At 41.3% G+C, this 20,919-nt stretch overlaps 1 protein-coding gene across 1 annotated transcript in view; it reads left to right on the forward strand.

Annotated features, from left to right (window-relative positions):
• The window catches only part of LOC126456156 (putative inorganic phosphate cotransporter), a 243,969-nt gene extending 232,664 nt beyond the window's left edge, over positions 1 to 11,305 (forward strand). The window contains exon 13 of the mRNA XM_050091910.1: positions 8,548 to 11,305. Coding sequence (XP_049947867.1) covers positions 8,548 to 8,751 — 204 coding nt within the window. The 3' untranslated portion in view covers positions 8,752 to 11,305. The remainder of the gene's footprint in view (positions 1 to 8,547) is intronic.
• Positions 11,306 to 20,919: the final 9,614 nt, after the last annotated feature.

A 20,919-nucleotide genomic window follows, 5' to 3' on the forward strand; every position in this document is an offset into this window, starting at 1 on the left:
GAGGCAATACTGACCTTACGACTTATCTTAGAAGAAAGATTAAGGAAAGGCAAACCTACGTTTCTAGCATTTGTAGACTTAGAGAAAGCTTTTGACAATGTTGACTGGAATACTCTCTTTCAAATTCTAAAGGTGGCAGGGGTAAAATACAGGGAGCGAAAGGCTATTTACAATTTGTACAGAAACCAGATGGCAGTTATAAGAGTCGAGGGACATGAAAGGGAAGCAGTGGTTGGGAAGGGAGTAAGACAGGGTTGTAGCCTCTCCCCGATGTTGTTCAATCTGTATATTGAGCAAGCAGTAAAGGAAACAAAAGAAAAATTCGGAGTAGGTATTAAAATTCATGGAGAAGAAATAAAAACTTTGAGGTTCGCCGATGACATTGTAATTCTGTCAGAGACAGCAAAGGACTTGGAAGAGCAGTTGAATGGAATGGACAGTGTCTTGAAAGGAGGATATAAGATGAACATCAACAAAAGCAAAACAAGGATAATGGAATGTAGTCTAATTAAGTCGGGTGATGCTGAGGGAATTAGATTAGGAAATGAGGCACTTAAAGTAGTAAAGGAGTTTTGCTATTTGGGGAGCAAAATAACTGATGATGGTCGAAGTAGAGAGGATATAAAATGTAGGCTGGCAATGGCAAGGAAAGCGTTTCTGAAGAAGAGAAATTTGTTAACATCCAGTATTGATTTAAGTGTCAGGAAGTCATTTCTGAAAGTATTCGTATGGAGTGTAGCCATGTATGGAAGTGAAACATGGACGATAAATAGTTTAGACAAGAAGAGAATAGAAGCTTTCGAAATGTGGTGCTACAGAAGAATGCTGAAGATTAGATGGGTAGATCACATAACTAATGAGGAAGTATTGAATAGGATTGGGGAGAAGAGAAGTTTGTGGCACAACTTGACCAGAAGAAGGGATCGGTTGGTAGGACATGTTCTGAGGCATCAAGGGATCACCAATTTAGTATTGGAGGGCAGCGTGGAGGGTAAAAATCGTAGAGGGAGACCAAGAGATGAATACACTAAGCAGATTCAGAAGGATGTAGGTTGCAGTAAGTACTGGGAGATGAAAAAGCTTGCACAGGATAGAGTAGCATGGAGAGCTGCATCAAACCAGTCTCAGGACTGAAGACCACAACAACAATACTGAGAAGTAAAACTATGGACCAAAACCAGGAAAAAGTCCAGTAAATATGGGTTCTAAAATGCAACCTTAACAGCTACGAACACTAGATTTTCTTCGCTGCTGTGAAACACCTCTTCTACTGCGAGCTCTTTGCTATTACGAACGACCTACAGAAGGCAGTAAACAAATGAAGACACTTTCCTCTGTAGTAAACATCTGTTAGCTTTGTTACTGTAAATCGTTTTCACGGTTCTGGGAAGTGTAATGCGTGCATTAGGTCTAGTGGAACTAGGTTACGTTGTGATAAGCTTGTGAAATGTTTTTACAATGTAGTTTTATCTTTGCAGTTACAATCATAATGAGGGCCTGTAATCCCACACGGGAAATAGCAGACGTAGTTTGTCCGAACACAGGTTTATTACAGTAGCACTGTAGAAGCTGCAGCAAACCGAATACAGGCACAAAAATCGTAAAGCCTACAGCGACGCTGTCGTAGGCTAAAGGAACAACTGGTGTAGGAGCGTTCCAAGAGAGACCAATCCTTGGCAAAGTTAGAGTAACAGGGTCAGAAACGAGGGTATCTGGAGAAATTTATCAAAGAATGGTAATATTCTAAAATTACCACTTTTCAGGTTTATGATTCAGTGAGTTTGAGAAAGTGGAACGCCATTAGATTTGACACAAACTACACAAAACGTGTTGCGTCAGTAACCACTCAGTTATTGTTACATGTAGATTGCTTCGCAGCCCAAAGATCATTGGCATCTGTAAACAGGCAAATGCCGTCCTAACAGGACTTGAAGGCCCAACTGTTCCGACCGGCCGCCGTGTCTTCCTCAGCACTTAGGCGTCACCAGATGTGGCCAGCACACCGCTCTCCTGGCCATTGTCAGTATTCGTGACCGGTGCCGCTACTTTTCAATAAAGTATCTTCTTAGTTGGCCTCAAAAGGGCAACAGCACTCGGCAGACCCAGACGGTGTTCCGTCAAAGTGCTAGCCAATCACGACAGCACTTAACTAGCATATGTAAAGCATATGTTTTTATATTATTAACACAAGTATGAATGCCAACTCTTTGGGGTTATGATTTAGACTGAATCGTCATGTACACTTCTGGCCATTAAAATTGCTACACCAAGAAGAAATGCAGATGATAAACGGGTATTCATTGGATAAATATATTATACTAGAACTGACATGTGATTACATTTTCACGCAGTTTGGGTTCATAGATCCTGAGGAATCAGTACCCAGAACAACCACCTCTGCCCGTAATAACGGCCTTTATACGCCTGGGCATAGAGTCAAACGGAGCGTGGATGGCGTGTACAGGTACAGCTACCCATGCAGCTTCAACACGATATCACAGTTCATCAAGAGTAGTGACTGGCGTATTGTGACGAGCCAGTTGCTCGGCCACTATTGACCAGACATTTTCAGTTGGTGAGAGATCTGGAGAATGTGCTGGCCAGGGCAGCAGTCGAACATTTTCTGTATCCAGAAAGGCCCGTACAGGACCTGCAACATGCGGTCGTGCATTATCCTGCTGAAATGTAGGGTTTCGCAGTGATCGAATGAAGGATAGAGCCACGGGTCAATACACATCTGAATTGTAACGTCCACTGTTCAAAGTGCCGTCAGTGCGAACAAGAGATAACTGAGACGTGTAACCAATGGCACCCCATACCATCACGCTAAGTGATAGCCAGTATGGCGATGACGAATACACGCTTCCAATGTGCGTTCACCGCGATGTCGCCAAACACGGATGCGACCATCATGATGCTGTAAACAGAACCTGGATTCATCCGAAAAAATGGCGTTTTGCTATTCGTGCACCCAGGGTCGTCGTTGAGTACACCATCGCAGGTACTCCTGTCTGCGATGCAGCCAAGGTCTCCGAGCTGATAGTCCATGCTGCTGCAAACATCGTCGAGCTGTTCGTGCAGATGGTTGTTGTCTTGCAAACGTCCTCATCAAAAAATGGTTTAAATGGCTCTGAGCACTATAGGACTTAACTTCTGAGGTCATCAGTCCTCTAGAACTTAGAACTACTTAAACCTAACTAACATAAGGACGTCACACACATCCATGCCCGAGGCAGGATTCGAACCTGCGGCCTAGCGGTCGAGCGGTTTCAGACTGTAGCGCCTAGAACCGCTCGGCCACCCCGGCCGGCGAGTCCTCATCTGTTGACTCAGGGATCGAGACGTGGCTGCACGATCCGTTACAGCCCTGCGGATAAGATGCCTGCCATCTCGACTGCTAGTGATACGAGGCCGTTGGGATCCAACACGGCGTTCCGTATTACCCTCTTGAACCCACCGATTCCATAGTCTGCTAACAGTCATTGGATCTAGACCAACGCGAGCAGGAATGTCGCGATACGATAAACCGCAATCGCGATAGGCTACAATCCGACCTTTATCAAAGTCGGAAACGTGATGGTACGCATTTCTCCTCCTTACACGAGGCATCACAACAACGTTTCACCAGGCAACGCCGGTCAATTGCTGTTTGTGTATGAGAAATCGGTTGGAAACTTTCCTCACGTCAGCACGTTGTAGGTGTCCCCACCAGCGCCAACCTTGTGTGAATGCTCTGAAAAGCTAGTAATTTGCATATCACAGCATCTTCTTCCTGTCGGTTAAATTTCGCATCTGTAGCTCGTCATCTTCGTGGTATGCCAATTTTAATGGCCAGTGGTGTAATTAAATTCATAGTATCGAATGAACTAGAAAATAAAGCTGCAAAATACTCACAAAAAATTTCAGTCATATAACAATGTTAGGTTGATATTAAAAGTTAAAAATCAGGAACATGAAAAATCATAACTGTTGAAAACTTCCTGAAGGATGTCGACAAAAGTAACCAGTAAAAACTTCATTGATTAATACTCGTTAAAGTGGGAAAAATTGATCAGATTTAAAAATGTTTCACTTTTGATGCTATTTGTAACACTTCACCCACAAACCTCCACATCTGATCATGTTGGTGACTGACCCTGTAATTTTACACTTGATGAGCCAAAACGATATGACCAACTACGTAACAGCTTGTTTGTCCGGCTTTGGAACGAAATGCATCATTGATTGTGAGTATCACGGATCCGACAGTTCGTTGATAGGTTTGTGGAGGTATGTAGGATGTCTATGCACGGGTCATGTAATTCGCGTAAATAACGGACCACTGATTTGAGTGCGCGGTGATGGTGCCCGATAGCGACCCAGATGGGTTTCACAGGATTTACATCAGGCGAATTTGATTGCCCAGACATCAACATGAGTTCACTATAATGCTACTAAAACCACTGTAGCAATGTTCTCGCTCCGAGGCACGGACAGTTATACTGCCGAAAGATGACATCGCCGTCAGGGAAGACCTCAAGCCTCAAGGGGTGCATGTGGTTTGTAGGTGTCAGCATGTCTTCGATTACTACCACAGGTCCCATACAAGCGTAGGAGAATGTCTCCCATAGGATAATACTGCTCCCACCTGCCGCGCTGCACGTTTCGAGCCGCCGCCCACGTCGATGACGGCGTTTGTGGAGACTACCATCGACGTAGTGTAACAAAAATGTGATTCACACGAAGAGCTCACACTTTCCCATTAATCGACGGTCGAATCCCGGTGTTCCCGAGGTCACTACAGCCATTGCGCCAACATGAGAACACGTAGGGGTGATGTACTGCGGAGCTCCCTGTTCAACATAATACAATGAATGGTGTGCTCCGAAACACTTGTGCATGCACCATCATTGTGCTCTTTTGGCAAAGATGCCACAGATCACCATCTATCCTGCTTTACAGAGCAGATAGGCCTCCGAACCCCACGTTCTGTGAGAAGTCGTGGACGTCCAACCATTTAGCGCCTAGAGGTAGATTCACTATCCTACCTCTTTTCGTAGATGCTCACGAAGGTAGTGCACGAACATTCGAACAGCTTCGCCGTTTTCGAGACACTAGATCATAGCCTCTGCGTAATAATAATCTGCCCATTATCTAAGTCGCTTGTCTCAATTTACATCCCTGTTTGCAGCCCTTATCTTCTCTAGGTTGAGCCCCCGTCCATGTCTGCTCCGCATACTTATTTCTGTTACTGCCTCACGTGCCTGCAACGCCACCAGTCGGCGTCCAACACTGCGGTGGGCAGTGGTCGTAATGAACGTGTAATAATCTGTTTCTTTGAAGTTGACTGGCATAATTAAAGTAGAACGACGTGTTTTGGCTCGTTTGTGCGAAGGTCACCTATGCCCAGTAATCGACTGGATGTGTGGAAAACCTCTCACACCCACTCTGAGTTTCACAGGTAGGATCGAATCTTAACAGTCTAGGATTCAACTATTAGTATACAGTCTTTCCAGCTTGGCTGCAGAATTCGTTACTCTGTGACTGCAAGTTTCAGTGTGTTGCTCCAAGCAGAGATCAGGGGAAGTGCCAAGTCCTGGAGACAGTAAAATTTCGATTTCAAAATGTCTCACTTCTTTTCCCTCTCTTCGAAGGCAAAACCGGTCTTTCCTCTTTCTTACTGACATATTCGAGTCCATAGATGATCCGTGGGTGAACACATTTACAGGAGGACATGTCCATATTCTTCAGTCTACTTCAGACTTTTTGCTATGTCAAATTCTCCGCAAGTTGTCACAAACATTGCCTGTGTATCAATAAGAGCTAAAATACTGTTGTTATTAAGATGTGCAATAGGCAAGGAGGTTGGAGGGTGTGTCCTTGTGGGAACTGGGAATGGGTTCGGCCGCTGATATACGTAGGCGTTGGTGGCGCCCAATATCAGCCCAGATGGGTTCCATATGAGTTGTTGTTCTTATTGTTGTTGTTGTGGTGGTCTTCAGTCCTGAGACTGGTTTGATGCAGCTCTCCATGCTACTCTATCCTGCGCAAGCTTCTTCATCTCCCAGTACCTACTGCAACCTACATCCTTCTGAATCTGCTTGGTGTATTCATCTCTTGGTCTCCCTCTACGATTTTTACCCTCCACGCTGCCCTCCAATACTAAATTGGCGATCCCTTGATGCCTCAGAATATGTCCTACCAACCGATCCCTTCTTCTAGTCAAGTTGTGCCACAAACTTCTCTTCTCCCCAATCCTATTCAATACCTCCTCATTAGTTATGTGATCTACCCATCTAATCTTCAGCATTCTTCTATAGCACCACATTTCGAAAGCTTCTATTCTCTTCTTGTCTAAACTATTTATCGTCCATGTTTCACTTCCATACATGGCTACACCTATATAAGTTAGGTCGCTGTAAGATCAGAATGAGTTCACTATAATGCTCCTCAAACCACTGTAGCACTGTTCTGGTTCCGAGGCACAGACAGTTATACTGCTGAAAGATGACATCGTCGTCAGGGAAGACATTAAGCATGAAGAGATGCAGGTGGTTCGCAGCTGTCAGCGTATCTTAGGGTACTACCACAGGTTCTATGTTAACGCTGTGCATATGATGAGGGAGAGGTGTAACCAAGAAACTGGCACGGGACAAAGTGCGCTAATAGTGAATAAGTGCACCTCAGATTCCAGGAGGAGGCAACTGCTCGTTAGTGGACGTCTGTGATTATAAACAAACAGTCAAAGTGGAGCCCAAAGGATAGCATGTCTTTAGCGAGTATGCGACACCTAGTATGGCAAGATGGTATTTCTTCACAGAAAACTGAGTACTGACTATGAGATGATCTGCAGAGCATAAGTCTTCGTGAGCAAAACTGACAGAGGTGTTGCTCATGACACTCGATGAGGGCAATGTTTATGGTGACATCTGGAGTCGCAAGCTCTCAAAGCCCTTGGTGGTGTGCGAATAATTGCCAACTCCATATTGCTGTCTGGAGGGGGGGGGGGGGCGGAAGAATACCAAAGAGCTCTCCACGGATGTGAGGGTGCTGCTGTGGTACCATATGCCACCTGAGTTCGTTCCATGAGATGCGGGTGACGGTTGAGGTCACATTCATCAGGAAGACTGTTCAACGTATTCAGTAATCGTTGAGTCCATGTTAGGACACGATGCTCCAGTCATCAGAGGATAATTTGAGGAGAGGAGGGGGATTTATGTGATACTAGGTAATTCAATTTCTCATAAGAGTATAAACATTGGGGAACCCTTTTCTCTCTTAAGCCCTTTTTCGTTGTTTCATCGTGAACTCTCAAATCCTTCTTCTCACTGGTTTTGAAATATAGCACAACTGATTCCGATTTTCGTATGTTGTACTTGCACTATGTGTAGTAGCTTGTACAAAAGGTACAAAGAAATTAAGGACATTAACTGCCAGTGAGCATTGAATTAGATCAGTGGCGCAAGTTGAAATTTTGTGCCAGATCGATACTCGACCTTAGGACCCCTGCTTGGTGGGAAAATGCCCTGATCGCTGCGCCATCTGGACATGGACACAGTGGTCACCACGCCTACATGGACGATCCTTGTACGCCTCCTATCAAATCCAAATTGTCAATTTATATCACACACTACTGATATAGTGCCCCTGCTCATCAACCTCACAACTCGCGGCATCTTGCCGATTCCTGTAAGAATTCGAGTTTTGCGTGCATCTGCACTGAAGGAACCATTTTCCATCATACCTCAATTATATGTGGGGTGTCTGTTCTTTTTGACACGTCCGAAAAGGACAGCCACCACATACACATTATTTGATATATTCAGATTCATCTAGGGAGGAAGTGAAAGGTGACCAGTAAGCAGTATAGACGAAAGGAGGCTAGAAGTTTTTAATGTGTGGTATTACACAAGAATGTTTAGTATCAGATAGGAGATCGAGTAACTAATGAGCGACAGTTTGATAGGGCACAGCCTGGGTGTCAAGGACTAGTTAATTTAGTGAAATGAAATGTACGTATTGCTGTGGCCTCCTGTAAGGGTAGACTGGTCGCCTGGTGCAATTCTTTTTAGTTGACGCCACTTTCAGCGACTTGCATGTTCATAGGATGAAATGATAATGAAAACAATCACAATACCCAGTCCAAAAGTGAAGAAAATCTCCGACGCAGCCAGAGTCGAACCATGACATCTCACATGGCATTCTGCAGTGCAGACCACTCAGTAATGGGGATGAACAGTTAATTTGGTAATGAAAGGAAATTTGTGGGTAAAAATTGTTGAGAGAGCACAGTCCTCGACCACAGGAAGCAGACTGAAGTGGCGTACCACAGACAGTTACACATAATCTTGTCCACATTGTGTTGTACAGTTCCTTGGAATAACCCCGTGGTGTTGACATGGCCTGTTCCTGAGCAGAAACTATATAGTACTTGAACTTCGATGTTGTTTATAATAATAGTAATGTGTACTTGACTGGTGTGTGTATTTTGTACGTACCGGTCTCGTGTGATGGAGCTGGCGCCGTGGCTGTTAGTACACATGTGACTGAGTGCATCCCTTTGTGCAGCAAACGCCGGAACAGTGGCGAGTGGTGTTCTTGGTGGTGGCGGCGCTGGTGTCGTTCTCCGGTCTGATGTACGTGCTCTTCTCAACGGCGCAGCGGCAGCCCTGGGACCCACCCTGTGGGCAGCCCTACGCAGGTGCAGGGGAAGGCGTCGCAGCCGAGAGACAGCCCCTCCAGGAGGACAACGCCCACAAGGGATGCACCTAGGCTGCCGCTTACTGTCAGGAAACACCCCTACGTACTACTGTACCCTCTACGACCGTTTCATAATAGGGGACCTTCCATAGTCAGTACATGTAATCTTGGTAGTCTTGACATTGTATCTAACATTTTGGTCTACCTTTTAAATCCAACAGTACACATTTCCAATCAATTACATCCAGCCTATTGCATTCTTCCTAACTAACTATTCATCCTAAATGACAATCAGTGACACTGTTCCCTAACTATCTATCAAACTGCAGGTGTGACCCAAGGATCCGTCCTATCACCGCTCCTTTATCTCTTATACTCAGTCAACGATCCAAATGAACTCCCTCTTGTGTACATGCTTCGATATCCAGTAGACACTGCCCTCTTTGTAGATCACCCTACCTTCCATTCATCTCAATGGACCCTTCAACTCCATCCCAACAACTTCACCTTGTGGAATAACTTGTGATACCTTTCCATCAATCTTGCAAAACCCCAGGCAATAATTATAGGAAAAATCACCCATTAGTCTGACAATTCATATCACCACTGCCTGACCCAACAAACCAGAACAGTAAAATTTCTAGGACAAACATTTATTCAAAAACTAACCTGGACCCTGACCTACTAAAAATCCCAAAGCCCACAATATGTTAAACTCCTGAAACAAGTAATCAGGTTGACATGGATGGTAAACCCCATGACCATAATGTAGCTTGGACTTCTGTTTCTGCCAATTTTATCAGTCGCACGAGATCCTGGAATGACATGCGCTCCATGTTACTTACCGTACCTGACTAACTTCTCCCACTTGTATGCTGTACCAGTTCACCAAATACGCACACCTCCTCAAACACTAAGAACACCTTCAGCTCTCCTAAATCTTCCATAAACATGAGTCCCAGTACCCCATAGTCTCCCCTATCGCTGAGGACACTTGCCTCCTGCTACATGTCAGTCATCACATTCCACCATCCCTTCATTTACAAACATTCCACCTTGTGGAACATAATTTCTGCCAATTTTCCCTCCAAAGCCTTGAACTCATCTCTTCAGTATACCCTTTCTTCCAACCATAACCTATCTGTCCCATTGCAAAAAAGGCTACATCTCTCCATATCCTTGCCCTGCTAGTGTCCCATTCGTATCATCCCACCTACGTCTGACGAATCAGTTCCTCACCATACAGAAATCCAACATCCTTTTTCATATAATACGCACTCCAATACTTACACCTCAGTCCTCACCCATACCTACCAGAAACCCCATCATACCACAGTCATAATGCAAAAATGCACATCACCATCATCTTCTGATAAAACTCAGCTATTTTATCTCCTTCAATCTTTTAGACTGAGCTGTAAATTTATAAATCAGCTACTGAAGAGTGACAATTTGGCAACTGCCTGTCTCCCTAATTGGGGAAATGCACATAACTGATAAATAAACCAAATACAAATCTCCTACACAACTTACAAAGTTGTCTTACATTTCCTACAGACTTGATACCAACCATCTTATCATGTTCTATTGATCTTCAATCCAGTACTCCAATGCACCAATGTTGTTGTGGTCATCAGTTTGAAGACTGGTTTCAAAGTCTCCACACTAGTTCATCCCACATAAGTTTCTTTATCTCTGCACCCTACATCCATCTGAACCTGTTTACTCTTTTCGTACCTTGGTCTCCCACTGCGGTTTTTAACCTTCCTTTTCTCACTTCCCCTGACTCCAACAAAAATCTTTCCACTCTGATTCAGTTCAGTATCTCTTTATTAGTTATTTTATTTACCCATCTAATCTTAAGCATTCGTGTGTACTAAAACATTTCAGAACCCATTCTCTTGTTGTTGTATGGTTTATTGTGCATGTTTCGCTTTTGTATTAGGCTTGACCAAAAAAACAAATACTTCGAGAGAAGACTTAACACCTAAATTAATATCTGATTTTAACATATTTCTCTTTTTCAAAAATTGTTTCCTTGCTATTTCCAGTCTGCATTTTACACTCTTTATTTCTGCCATTCTCAGATATTATCTGTCTAAATAGCTGAATGTGCCTATTGCTTTCAGCATCTTGCTTCCCAGTCTAGTCTTCTCAGCATTACACAGTTTAATTCGACTACAATTCATTACCCTTGTCTTACTTTTATCAATGTTTAGTTTTTAGCCTCCTTTTGAGATGCTATCCAAATCTCTTTCTGTAACTAGCAGAATTACAATGCTCTCAGCAAACATTAAAGCTTTTTCTCTGAAATTCAGTTCACTTATCGCATTTCTTATTTGATTCATTTACTGTTTGCTCAGTGTACAGATTGACTAAAGTGCAGAACATACTGCATTCATGTCTCACTTCGTTCTCAACTTCTGCCTTTCATGTCCTCCTACACTTTGAACTGTAGTCAAGCTTTTGTTCTGCAGAAGTTGTAGTTAGCCTGTCACACAGTGTATTTTATCTATTATAATGAGAGATTTGCCAAGAGTGTAATCCATTAAACTTTGTAAAAATCGTTTTGTTAATTTGCAAATGCTAAAAATATTGATTTAACTTTTTCAACTGATTCATAGTAAAATTAATGCTTCTATATTACTATGTTTCTCTAAATCCTAAAATGATCTCTACTCTCAGCGATTTCTACTTGTCATTTCATCTGTACCAATACATTCCCTGAACTGTATACATAAACACATTACCTATAAAACGTTAACCACCTTCTCCTATTTAATTATGATATTCTTCCAGCTTTTACAAAGTCATGTGTTTTCTCTCTACAGCAGGGCTCCTCTCGTTCCCTCTTCTTCTTTTACCAAAATCTCAGTTTGAGATCCCCGTTGTGACCATCCTTGCTTTCTTCTGTCACACAATCCTTTGCGTAACTTCCACACCACCTTTAGCCATTCAACATACCGATAATCAGCCACATTTCGCCCTCCATGTCTACAGTATTCTGACACCAATGCTGTAGATACCTCACATAAAAATAACTTTAATCTACAAAGTCTTAAAATTCATTTCACCCATCTTTTACGTACACAAACAAAACCAGCTGTTATTTTTTAAGTCATAGATGGATCATACATACTTTAAAAATGTTTAAAATGCAAATATTTTGAAACTTTTCACATCGTAAAGCAACTGTCTATAGATAGTTTCTCTAAAACTTGACTGAATAGTGTCTGTAAAATGTGCTACTGAGAACTCAATCTGATTTCTTTTAATCTAGAGAGAAGAGATGACAACATAAGAAGTTGATATCCACACTGTCTTACTTCTTGAATAGTGGAAGCATGGAGTTCCTTATTAAGTAAAAACAATACTGATAAAAAAGCTACACTGTAATTTATTGATAATTAATAAATGTAAATATGGATGTGGTATTTAATACAGAAAGTATAGATAAAAATTCCATTATTTTTGAATGCATTACGGGAACAGCAGTGATCAATGTCTTATAAATATTTACTATTAAAAACAGTCTTGATCACGATTTATTTATCAAGGTGATCCGTTTCGACCACTACTGTGGTCATCTTCAGACCACTGAGTAGGAACCTCTTTCTGTTGGAGTGATTCTCCAACAGAAAGAGGTTCCTACTCAGTAGTTTGAAGATGACCACAGTAGTGGTCGAAATCGGTCACCTTGATAAATAAATCGTGATCAAGACTGTTTTTAATAGTAAATAAAAATTGCATTACCTCACAATTAGTTGTTATTGCATTGTTTGTTTATTTAGTCTCCTGTGGGTCCATCTTGAGATATATATTTATTGACAATTCATGGAGAGTCTCTAGGCCCAGGACAATGTTCTTTCTATTGAAAGCAGCATCCTGCTTCTGGATAAGAATGGAGGAGCATAGTAAGCGCAGAGCTCGTTATAAAACAAATTTTTGATCACACAGGAAAATCGAGTGCTCTGAATTCTTAATGTAACTGATCGTTGAGTTTGGTCACTGCATGATGGTAACGCCATCACAGTGAGGTGCACCAGACTATATTTATTATTTGGGGGTCGCCTAACCATGGACGATTTGTAGGACAATGTAAAGGATATTGGAATCTAAGTGAAGACAGATTAACATATATTTATTTGCTCTAATGATTGACAAAAATCACAATTAAAAATTAACAAAGTACTAAATTTCTAAAATTGCAAAATGACACTAACACTGTGACAGGTACCAAAAAATGCAAAAGACTGTATGGAGAAAGCGTAAGAAGATCGGCTCGCAAAATTAATGTTCACCTTACAACAATATGCCACAAATTATAAACAAATTAAGTAAGGTAAGTTGGGAGGGAAAGCAAGCAAGTAATGAGATGCTCAGAATATGGATCGCACTGCTACAATTATGACACTGAGATTTCCTGAAAATTAACATTCCGCAGGCCCATCAGCACCAAACAGTGGCCCAGAAATGAGTGACCCTTACTGTGGACAGTGATCGATTGACTACAGAACGTAGATCTCCCTCCATAACTCTGAACTTCAAATAAAAAACGATTTGGAGGGGACAACTCAATGCTGCCGCCAATGTAACAAATTATAATATCGCTGATTTCACGAAAAATCGAGGAAAACAGTAGAAACTTCCCACTTTTGGTATACAAAATGTACCTTATCATATAAGAGGTTGGTACTGGGATGCAGCAGTGTCCCATTAATTGGTCAGCTTCTTCGCACCAAGCATGATGGCAGGGCGACTGAGTTCAACTGGGTACGCTAAAGCTTGTAGTGGAAGCTATGGTCCCTTCCACGCTGATTTTGTGCCATCTCGGTGTTTCGTCTTTTGATGTCTGAACAGGACAGGCAAAAATGGCGTGCTCAATTATTCTCTGCAGATGGTAGTGGCAGCACAGCCCTTTCACTTAGCGTTAGGAGAGGCACTGGCTCTGCAGAGAAAAGCACGAAGCAGGCCACAACGTTCTTTCCATGGAAACTGACCAGCTCCCAGGGGACCTTTGGCCTTCGTAATGAGATTCACTGACTGCCCCCTGCCGACAAAGAGGATCCAGAAACCATGCTGAGAGAACATTTTCCCAGTGAGAAAAACACAAATCTTTCCTCCTACAAACGTGCCCTGTATACTCTAAATAAAATGAGCCACAAAATGGCGGCAAAAATGAACCTACATCACATATACATATGTGACAGCGAAGTCACACTATTAAGAAGTGCTGATCCAGTAGCAATTCTAGCTTCTTGTCTGTATGAAAGTAATTCCTTTGCCAAGGGCCATACAGAATTAAAAACTTTTCCAAGATACAGAAACATCGAATTAATCCACAAGACCTATAGTAATATCTCTTACATATTATGTGCAAAGAACTTAACTAGGGTTTTGAATTATATGCCACTTAAAAATTCATGGAAATTTATTGTTCCAGATAAGTCATTGTGTCTCATTCCAGAATACGTTCTAGAATTTTGTTACTTCAACCTTTTTTTTGATTATCCATTCCGCACATTTTCTCTTTCAGCTGGTAGGTCAAATTTTCTGCCTGACGCATCTCCAGTGAACTAAGATTAAGACTGAAGCTAATAAACTGCAAATTTCGTACAAAACTTGGCAGGTACACCATCTAGCTGTCGAGCCTTCACGAGTTAAAGCGATCTGAACTCCTTTGCAAGAGCACATTGTAACGTGGATGGATGAAGTAATTATTTTCTCTCTGGCATGAAAAAGGGAACTTATGATCTTCCTGGTGTGTGTGGGGAGGGAGGACAGAACTTCCACGTTTTACGCTGTCCATTGGCCAACTCATCAATTTAAATCTGTCTTGATCATATGTCGAATTCGGCCCTACTTACAGGGGGCTCGAAATTGATTAGTTAATAGGCAGAGGAGATAGACAGATTACAATATAGAAAGAAAAAGATTATCGTTTAAAAGTTCATCAACTGAAAATTAGGATCTTACACATTGTTGAAATCAGTCTTTACAATGTATTGAGACAACAAGGAAATCACATCAGAAAGTGACAAGTGAACACTTATAAAACACATAAAGGAGAGGCATTGTTGATACTAGCAGCAGGTAGTTACAAGGTGGCGGATAATATAGAACCTCTGCACTGGTACTACTGCTGGGGAATGATTTCAAGGTAAAACAAAAGAGAACAAAGAGATAACTGGATAAACGAAAGAGAATAAAGAGACAACTGAACACATGACAGAAAGGTGATCGAGGTGAAGAATAGGGAAGAGAGGTGCGGGGTTGATCGAGGTGAAGAATAGGGAAGAGAGGTGCGGGATGGTATGAGTGAGGTGGGGGGTGGGGGTGTGGGTGTGGAGGACTGAGACTCTAGACAGCAAGTGCCAAAGCGATGTTCATTGGCGCCTTTTGTGAACACAATCAAACTGCAAATACTGTCTGAAGAGAAAGTGGGATGAAGTGGCCATGCTCCAGAGTTTTTTGGTAAAGTGACAGCTTCTCAGTAAGTTTCTGGCCTTAAAATAAGGTTTCCTGCCAGTTGCTGAGAGTGTCAGTGGCCAAGTTCTACTGTTGGGACGCAGAAAGAGATAATGGTTTTGTTATTCAGATGTTTCCGATACTGCATTGGTACCACTGACGGCAGGTAGGGCCGGTTCGCAAACATTTTCGAGAAAAAGCGGTTTTTCTATCCTCCCCTCGCCTTTCTCCAAGTACAATTTCCCCGTGTCAGATTTCACTAAAAACTGTGATACGCACTGTATACAAATGTTGCACTTGGGCAGCCATCTTAGCTTCGCGCCTACAGCCTGCTAGTTGTTACTTCCCGTATATACTCTTACAGTTGTGGCGCCCCTAGCACCCCTATCAATCTGGCGCCCCAAGAGATGTCTTGTGTCGCCTGATGCTCAGTGAACGATTTTTAAAAACCAAGACGCCACTCTGAAGAAGGAGGCGTTCAGATTTTTATATTCTAAACATTGTCACCACTTTGATGAAAATAGTAACTTCTCTCACAATGATCGTATACGAGACCTGATTCTGGAATACTGATCTACATTATGTAAGGAATCTGGCTTCATTGTTTCCTTTCTCTATGACTTTTTAGAGGTGTTAATGTGCACGGAAAGTTATGCATATATCGAAATAAAATTAATACCAAAATTTGATACACCTCAGCCTGTTAATTACACAAGAGGGATCGATATTTCGTAGTATTATGAATATGATTTTAATTAATTGTAGCCCTTGTCTTTCTTAATGAGCACTTCTCGAGTGCTCATGTACGTGTCTCAATAGGTGATTAGGCTGGCTTGGATTGTAATGCCACAGCACATCCTGATACAGTGTGGATTACAGTTGGTGAATGGTAGAGGCTTCCCTTGACTCTCCTTTGTGATGCAAAACCTGAAAACTGAATTCAGCCTTTCGGACTTCGTATTCCTGACGTGCATTCACAAGAAATAATACCTTATGTGGAGTATATTTGGACCATATTCGTTTTTCTGATGACATTGTACTGTTTGCCTCTAGTACAGCTACACATGAACGGCTAACAGAAGAAAAAATAATAATTTTGTAAGGAGGTTGCAAAATCCATTATAATTAGTCTAAAATAATACAATAATACACATACAAAAGAATCTACTCCAAGGGTAGTTTGACATTCATTTTTGTATTTGACACAGCTAACACATTGGCACCCAAGCATGTGCACAGCTCATGTGGTGCTAGTGCTCTCAACATTCTACGTCCAAGTTCCTCTCATCTTCCTCCATTTACATTGCTGTCATTGTGTTCATGGCTTCTGTTCTGGTTTGGTGTGCTCTGAACTGGCCTCTGCATGGTTCTACAATTCTGTGGATATTTCTGAAACTATTTTGGCATTCTCAAAGGACAACCTTCATTTTGTAGCATTACAAGCAACTTGCGTTGACATCATTGAGTATATAGTATATGTGATAAGATGGCTGACGGCCATGGTACGACACCGAGCAGCAGTCTGGAGAGTGCAGCTGCAGCCTGAGCACCGTCTGATTGCGAGCTAGAAGACACGTGGAGATCCCTTGACGTGGCAAACAAAGTAGGCAAGATAAGGGCAGCGGTATGGAGGAATGTGGAGATGAATATTCTATGAAAACTACTTGATATTCCTAACAGACATGCTACAAAAAGCAACAGTACATACACCAAATGAACTGCAATGATGAGATGGGCACATAGCAAATTTAATCTTGTTTCTAAAAATAATACTTTAAAATTTACTGATGTTTTTAATTATAGCTTGTAAAAATTATAACAGATGAACCAAACACGCAATATGCACTTATTATACATCTTATGAAAGCTGAAAATGTCAGTAATCATGACAACATGTTACTTTTACAGTCTCATACAAATATAAACAATTTACTGAATGTGTATTGGAAATTGTGCCATAAATATGATTTGCTCTCTTATAAACATAGTATGAATTCAGCATGAGCATCCCAGACTCTTTCGAACAAATCCTTACTTATAACCTACCATAGTTCAATGTTTTAGCATAGATTTATAGTTTGGTGTTTAAATCTGAACACATTATATCTCTAGGTGCAGTGAAGTACACGTGACTTTATTCATATCTATTGAAATAAAGTACAAATGTTTCAATATGAGGCCATGAACTGACCATGAGAATTAAATCTATGTCCTTCCTATTGTGTATATATACATATATACACAGCCCCTGACTAATCAATGAGCTTTCCAGTGCTGCCTGCATGTCAGGGGTAAGAAAATGCTCTCTGATCCCCAACAGGTAGGCTGCCCTGCATGGCAGGAGTGTTGTGTTGCAGCAAGACCAGCTTCCTTCACTTTGCATGGTAGCCTTTATATCAGGGGCAAATAAATGAATTTCGAACCCCTGATGTGTAGCCTACCCTACGTTAGAAGCTTATTGTGGGAGTAGTATTAGCCTGATTTATTAAACTGTATTGCAGATGCCACACATACTAACAAAAATGGCTGAGGACAGGTTGAGATGGATATAGGAGGAGATGGAATGAGGGAGGGGGAGGAAGATATGGTCAGAGGGAGGGGTTTCAGAAAATGTACAACAAGAGGAGAAGGAGGAAATGAAGAGACAGAGGGAATGGGCTTGAGGAGAGAGAGAGAGAGAGAGGTAGAGATGAGAGTATGAGGCTGACAGACAGCAAAGAGGAGGTAGATATAGAAAGGGGGAGGAGGTGGTGTGTTCAATGTAAGTGTTGAACACATATGCATGCACAGCTGCAGGGAAGAGGCTAGCGTGTGTGTATGTGTATATAAAATTGAGTGGTGGTCGTTTTGTAAATATATGTATTGAATTATTCAGTAGTAATAACGTCACTAAAAGCATAAAGGAATATGCAGAGCTGTGCAGAGTGGCAGCGCAGTTTGAGGTGCCATGTCATGGATTCCGCGGCCCCTCCCACTGGAGGTTCAAGTCCTCCCTTTGGCATGGGTGTGTGTGTGTTGTTCGTAGCATAAGTTAGTTTAAATAGTGTGTAAGTCTAGGGACCGATGATCTCACAAGTTTGGTCCCTTAGGAATTCACACACATTTAAACGTGCAGAGCAGTGCTCGTGGTCTCTTGTTGGTGAACATTGTCTGGTAAGGTTGAAGAGTTAGGTTTGGACAGAGAGAGCGCTGTATGGCCCAAGATAGGATTTGTTGGATTTAGTAAATTTCTGGTGGTCGCGAGTTGAACTTTTTTAATGGGAGTGAGCCGTGGACTTCTGTCGAGAGTTACAGATGTTGGCGTTGCTTTCAGTGATCGTTTTCTGCGAGCACACGCACTTTATCGTTGTTTAAACGATTGAAGGCTGTGAACTTTAATATTTCGTTGCATTCATTATTTCTAATTGTATAACGAAACTGTTAGCCGTTTGTCGTGATAGTAAAAGTGATTAATGAACTTGAGTCTTTACTGTGACTGTTAGGGTGATTTTGCTCTGATGAGCTTTAAGAATTAGCTGACGAAGTTCATAACTTTGCCAGCGTTTTTCGTTACTTAATGCACTGCTGCATGAACTTATTATATGTATGCACACTGTGTAAATGCTCTGCGTACAGTACATAACTGCATTTTGGTACTGTTGGTTTAACCATTATTCAAGTGGCTAATCAATTTTATCTATGTAACGACTCATACATGCTCTTCAAGATTAGCTATTATTCAACTGATTTGTGAATTTTATGTGTGTAAGGACACCATTCGCATGTTTATGTACTTATTTCTGGAATTAACGTTTGCCTTGAACTTCTAAACAATCTGGTTTAGTACACGTTACTATCTTACAGGATTTAATTTAATCATTCGCTGTATATTCCAATTATTTTAATATTTATATTTAATTCTCGCTAATTGTTGTTCTACTAATAAAAGTTTTAATGAATAACGGTTTAAGATTTTAGCTTAAAAGCGAAGAAGCTCAACCACTCTCTTCATAATTCAAGCAAGCAAAACTAAAGTTTTAGGCCGTGCACGCTCATACCAAAGTGTCTGGTCGAGTCGTCGTTGGTGATGCTATTGTATGGTAAGGTCGCAATTGGATTAACTTGTCTCTTAAATATTTTGTACCGTCGCAACTTGTTCGAAACCATTGTATTTGTTGTTTTCTGTTATAATTTATATGTGCCTAAAGAAGAGTAATAGACTCCGTGATTTCTTGTAGACAAATAACCTTGTTTCCTCGCCGTTGTCAGGTTCAGTTTTGGCATCGAATAGATTCTCCAGTATTCACTCTTGCCTGCTTATAAATGACGATGCCTCATATATTACAAGAAATGAAACTGACCATAATTCCATACATAAAATCAGACCTTTGCTGAACCATTTACTTTTTTAGTTTCCAGAATCTCTTTTCACTTGAAAAAATCTTATTAGTGATGAGTATGTATGTGGATTTAGGGGTAGAACTATTTTCCATGTCGTATAAAAAACAAATGTGGTAAATGTTGTATCTAATTATTTACCTTAAGTGATTAGATAATAGAATATGTTTTACACACTGAAGTTTACACAGGTAAAGGGCGAGGAGATAATTCAGTCACAACCCTATTTCAGAAACTTCTGTCTGTCTACCTCGACAAGAGACACACATTTTATATCGGGGATGGCACAGAGTTCGGCTCGTGAGGCGTGCCCAGGCACGAATGCCACAGCGCTCAGCCTAGCTGTGCACTCCCGCCAGGAATAGGAGCAAACTGCGAACAGGTCTTATTTAGAAGGCAATGCAGTCGCACTGAAATTTTATTTGGTAGGGTAGAATGGGGAAATCCTGTGTACTTAAGACATTTAAATATTTCTTATTTTTCGAACCAAACTGGAATTGTGAACATCTTAGTTTGTCAAGTAATCAATTCCGTCATGTTTATGTTCCGATATTTGGTATTTTAAACCCATTTACACTTCTACAGGTGTTTTACAAAAATGTCACGTTGCACCGTATTACCGCGAGGGGGTGGGGTAATAACGTGCAGAGTAAGGCATAACACAGTATAGCGCATAAAATGGCGGAAACTCCGTAAAAATAAAACATTTGAAAAATATTCGAACTCTAAAATTAATTTACTTATACAATCTAAAAATGTGGACTTCACAATTTATTAAGTTCTGACAGAGAGCAAAAAATCAAAAATCCTTTTACTGGTAAAATAACATTGTAACATAATGACTCAACATGTCTCTGTTTACATTTAACGCCTATTTCGACGGCAATAGTCACAAATATACTTTTCAGCAGTGGCACGTTCACTACACTCTGAATGAAACCATCCACTGCAAATAACACACCGAAACCAGAGCTCCCTGTTTTTCCCAAGCTCTCCACAGAGTAGGCAAAAGGAATCGTTGTCAGTTAATGTTTCACTGTTTCTTGTAACAGGAGTTTCTCCGAAAGGATCAATGTCGTCCATCTCATCGTCACTACAGAGTTTGTCTAAATCATCTGATGAAGATTCAAAAGAAACGTTCCATCGACAGATTTCTGAGATCTTATCTTTGATGCAACCTTTCTGAACTTGCTTTTTCTCTTAGACTGTAACTTTGATTTTTCTAAAGATAATTTGCCTTCTCTTATATCTTCCTTTCTTAATTTTGTGTTTTTACTCTCTGCAGCTTTTTCTAAACGAAATGTGTTAGGACTCAAAGCGAAAATTGAGAATAATATTGTCTGGCACTTTTCTTCAATTTAAGAGGATGAATTGTAGCCCGTCCACAGGCTGAAC

Source organism: Schistocerca serialis, chromosome 2 (assembly GCF_023864345.2).
Source record: "Schistocerca serialis cubense isolate TAMUIC-IGC-003099 chromosome 2, iqSchSeri2.2, whole genome shotgun sequence".
Classification (NCBI taxonomy): Eukaryota; Metazoa; Arthropoda; class Insecta; order Orthoptera; family Acrididae; genus Schistocerca; species Schistocerca serialis.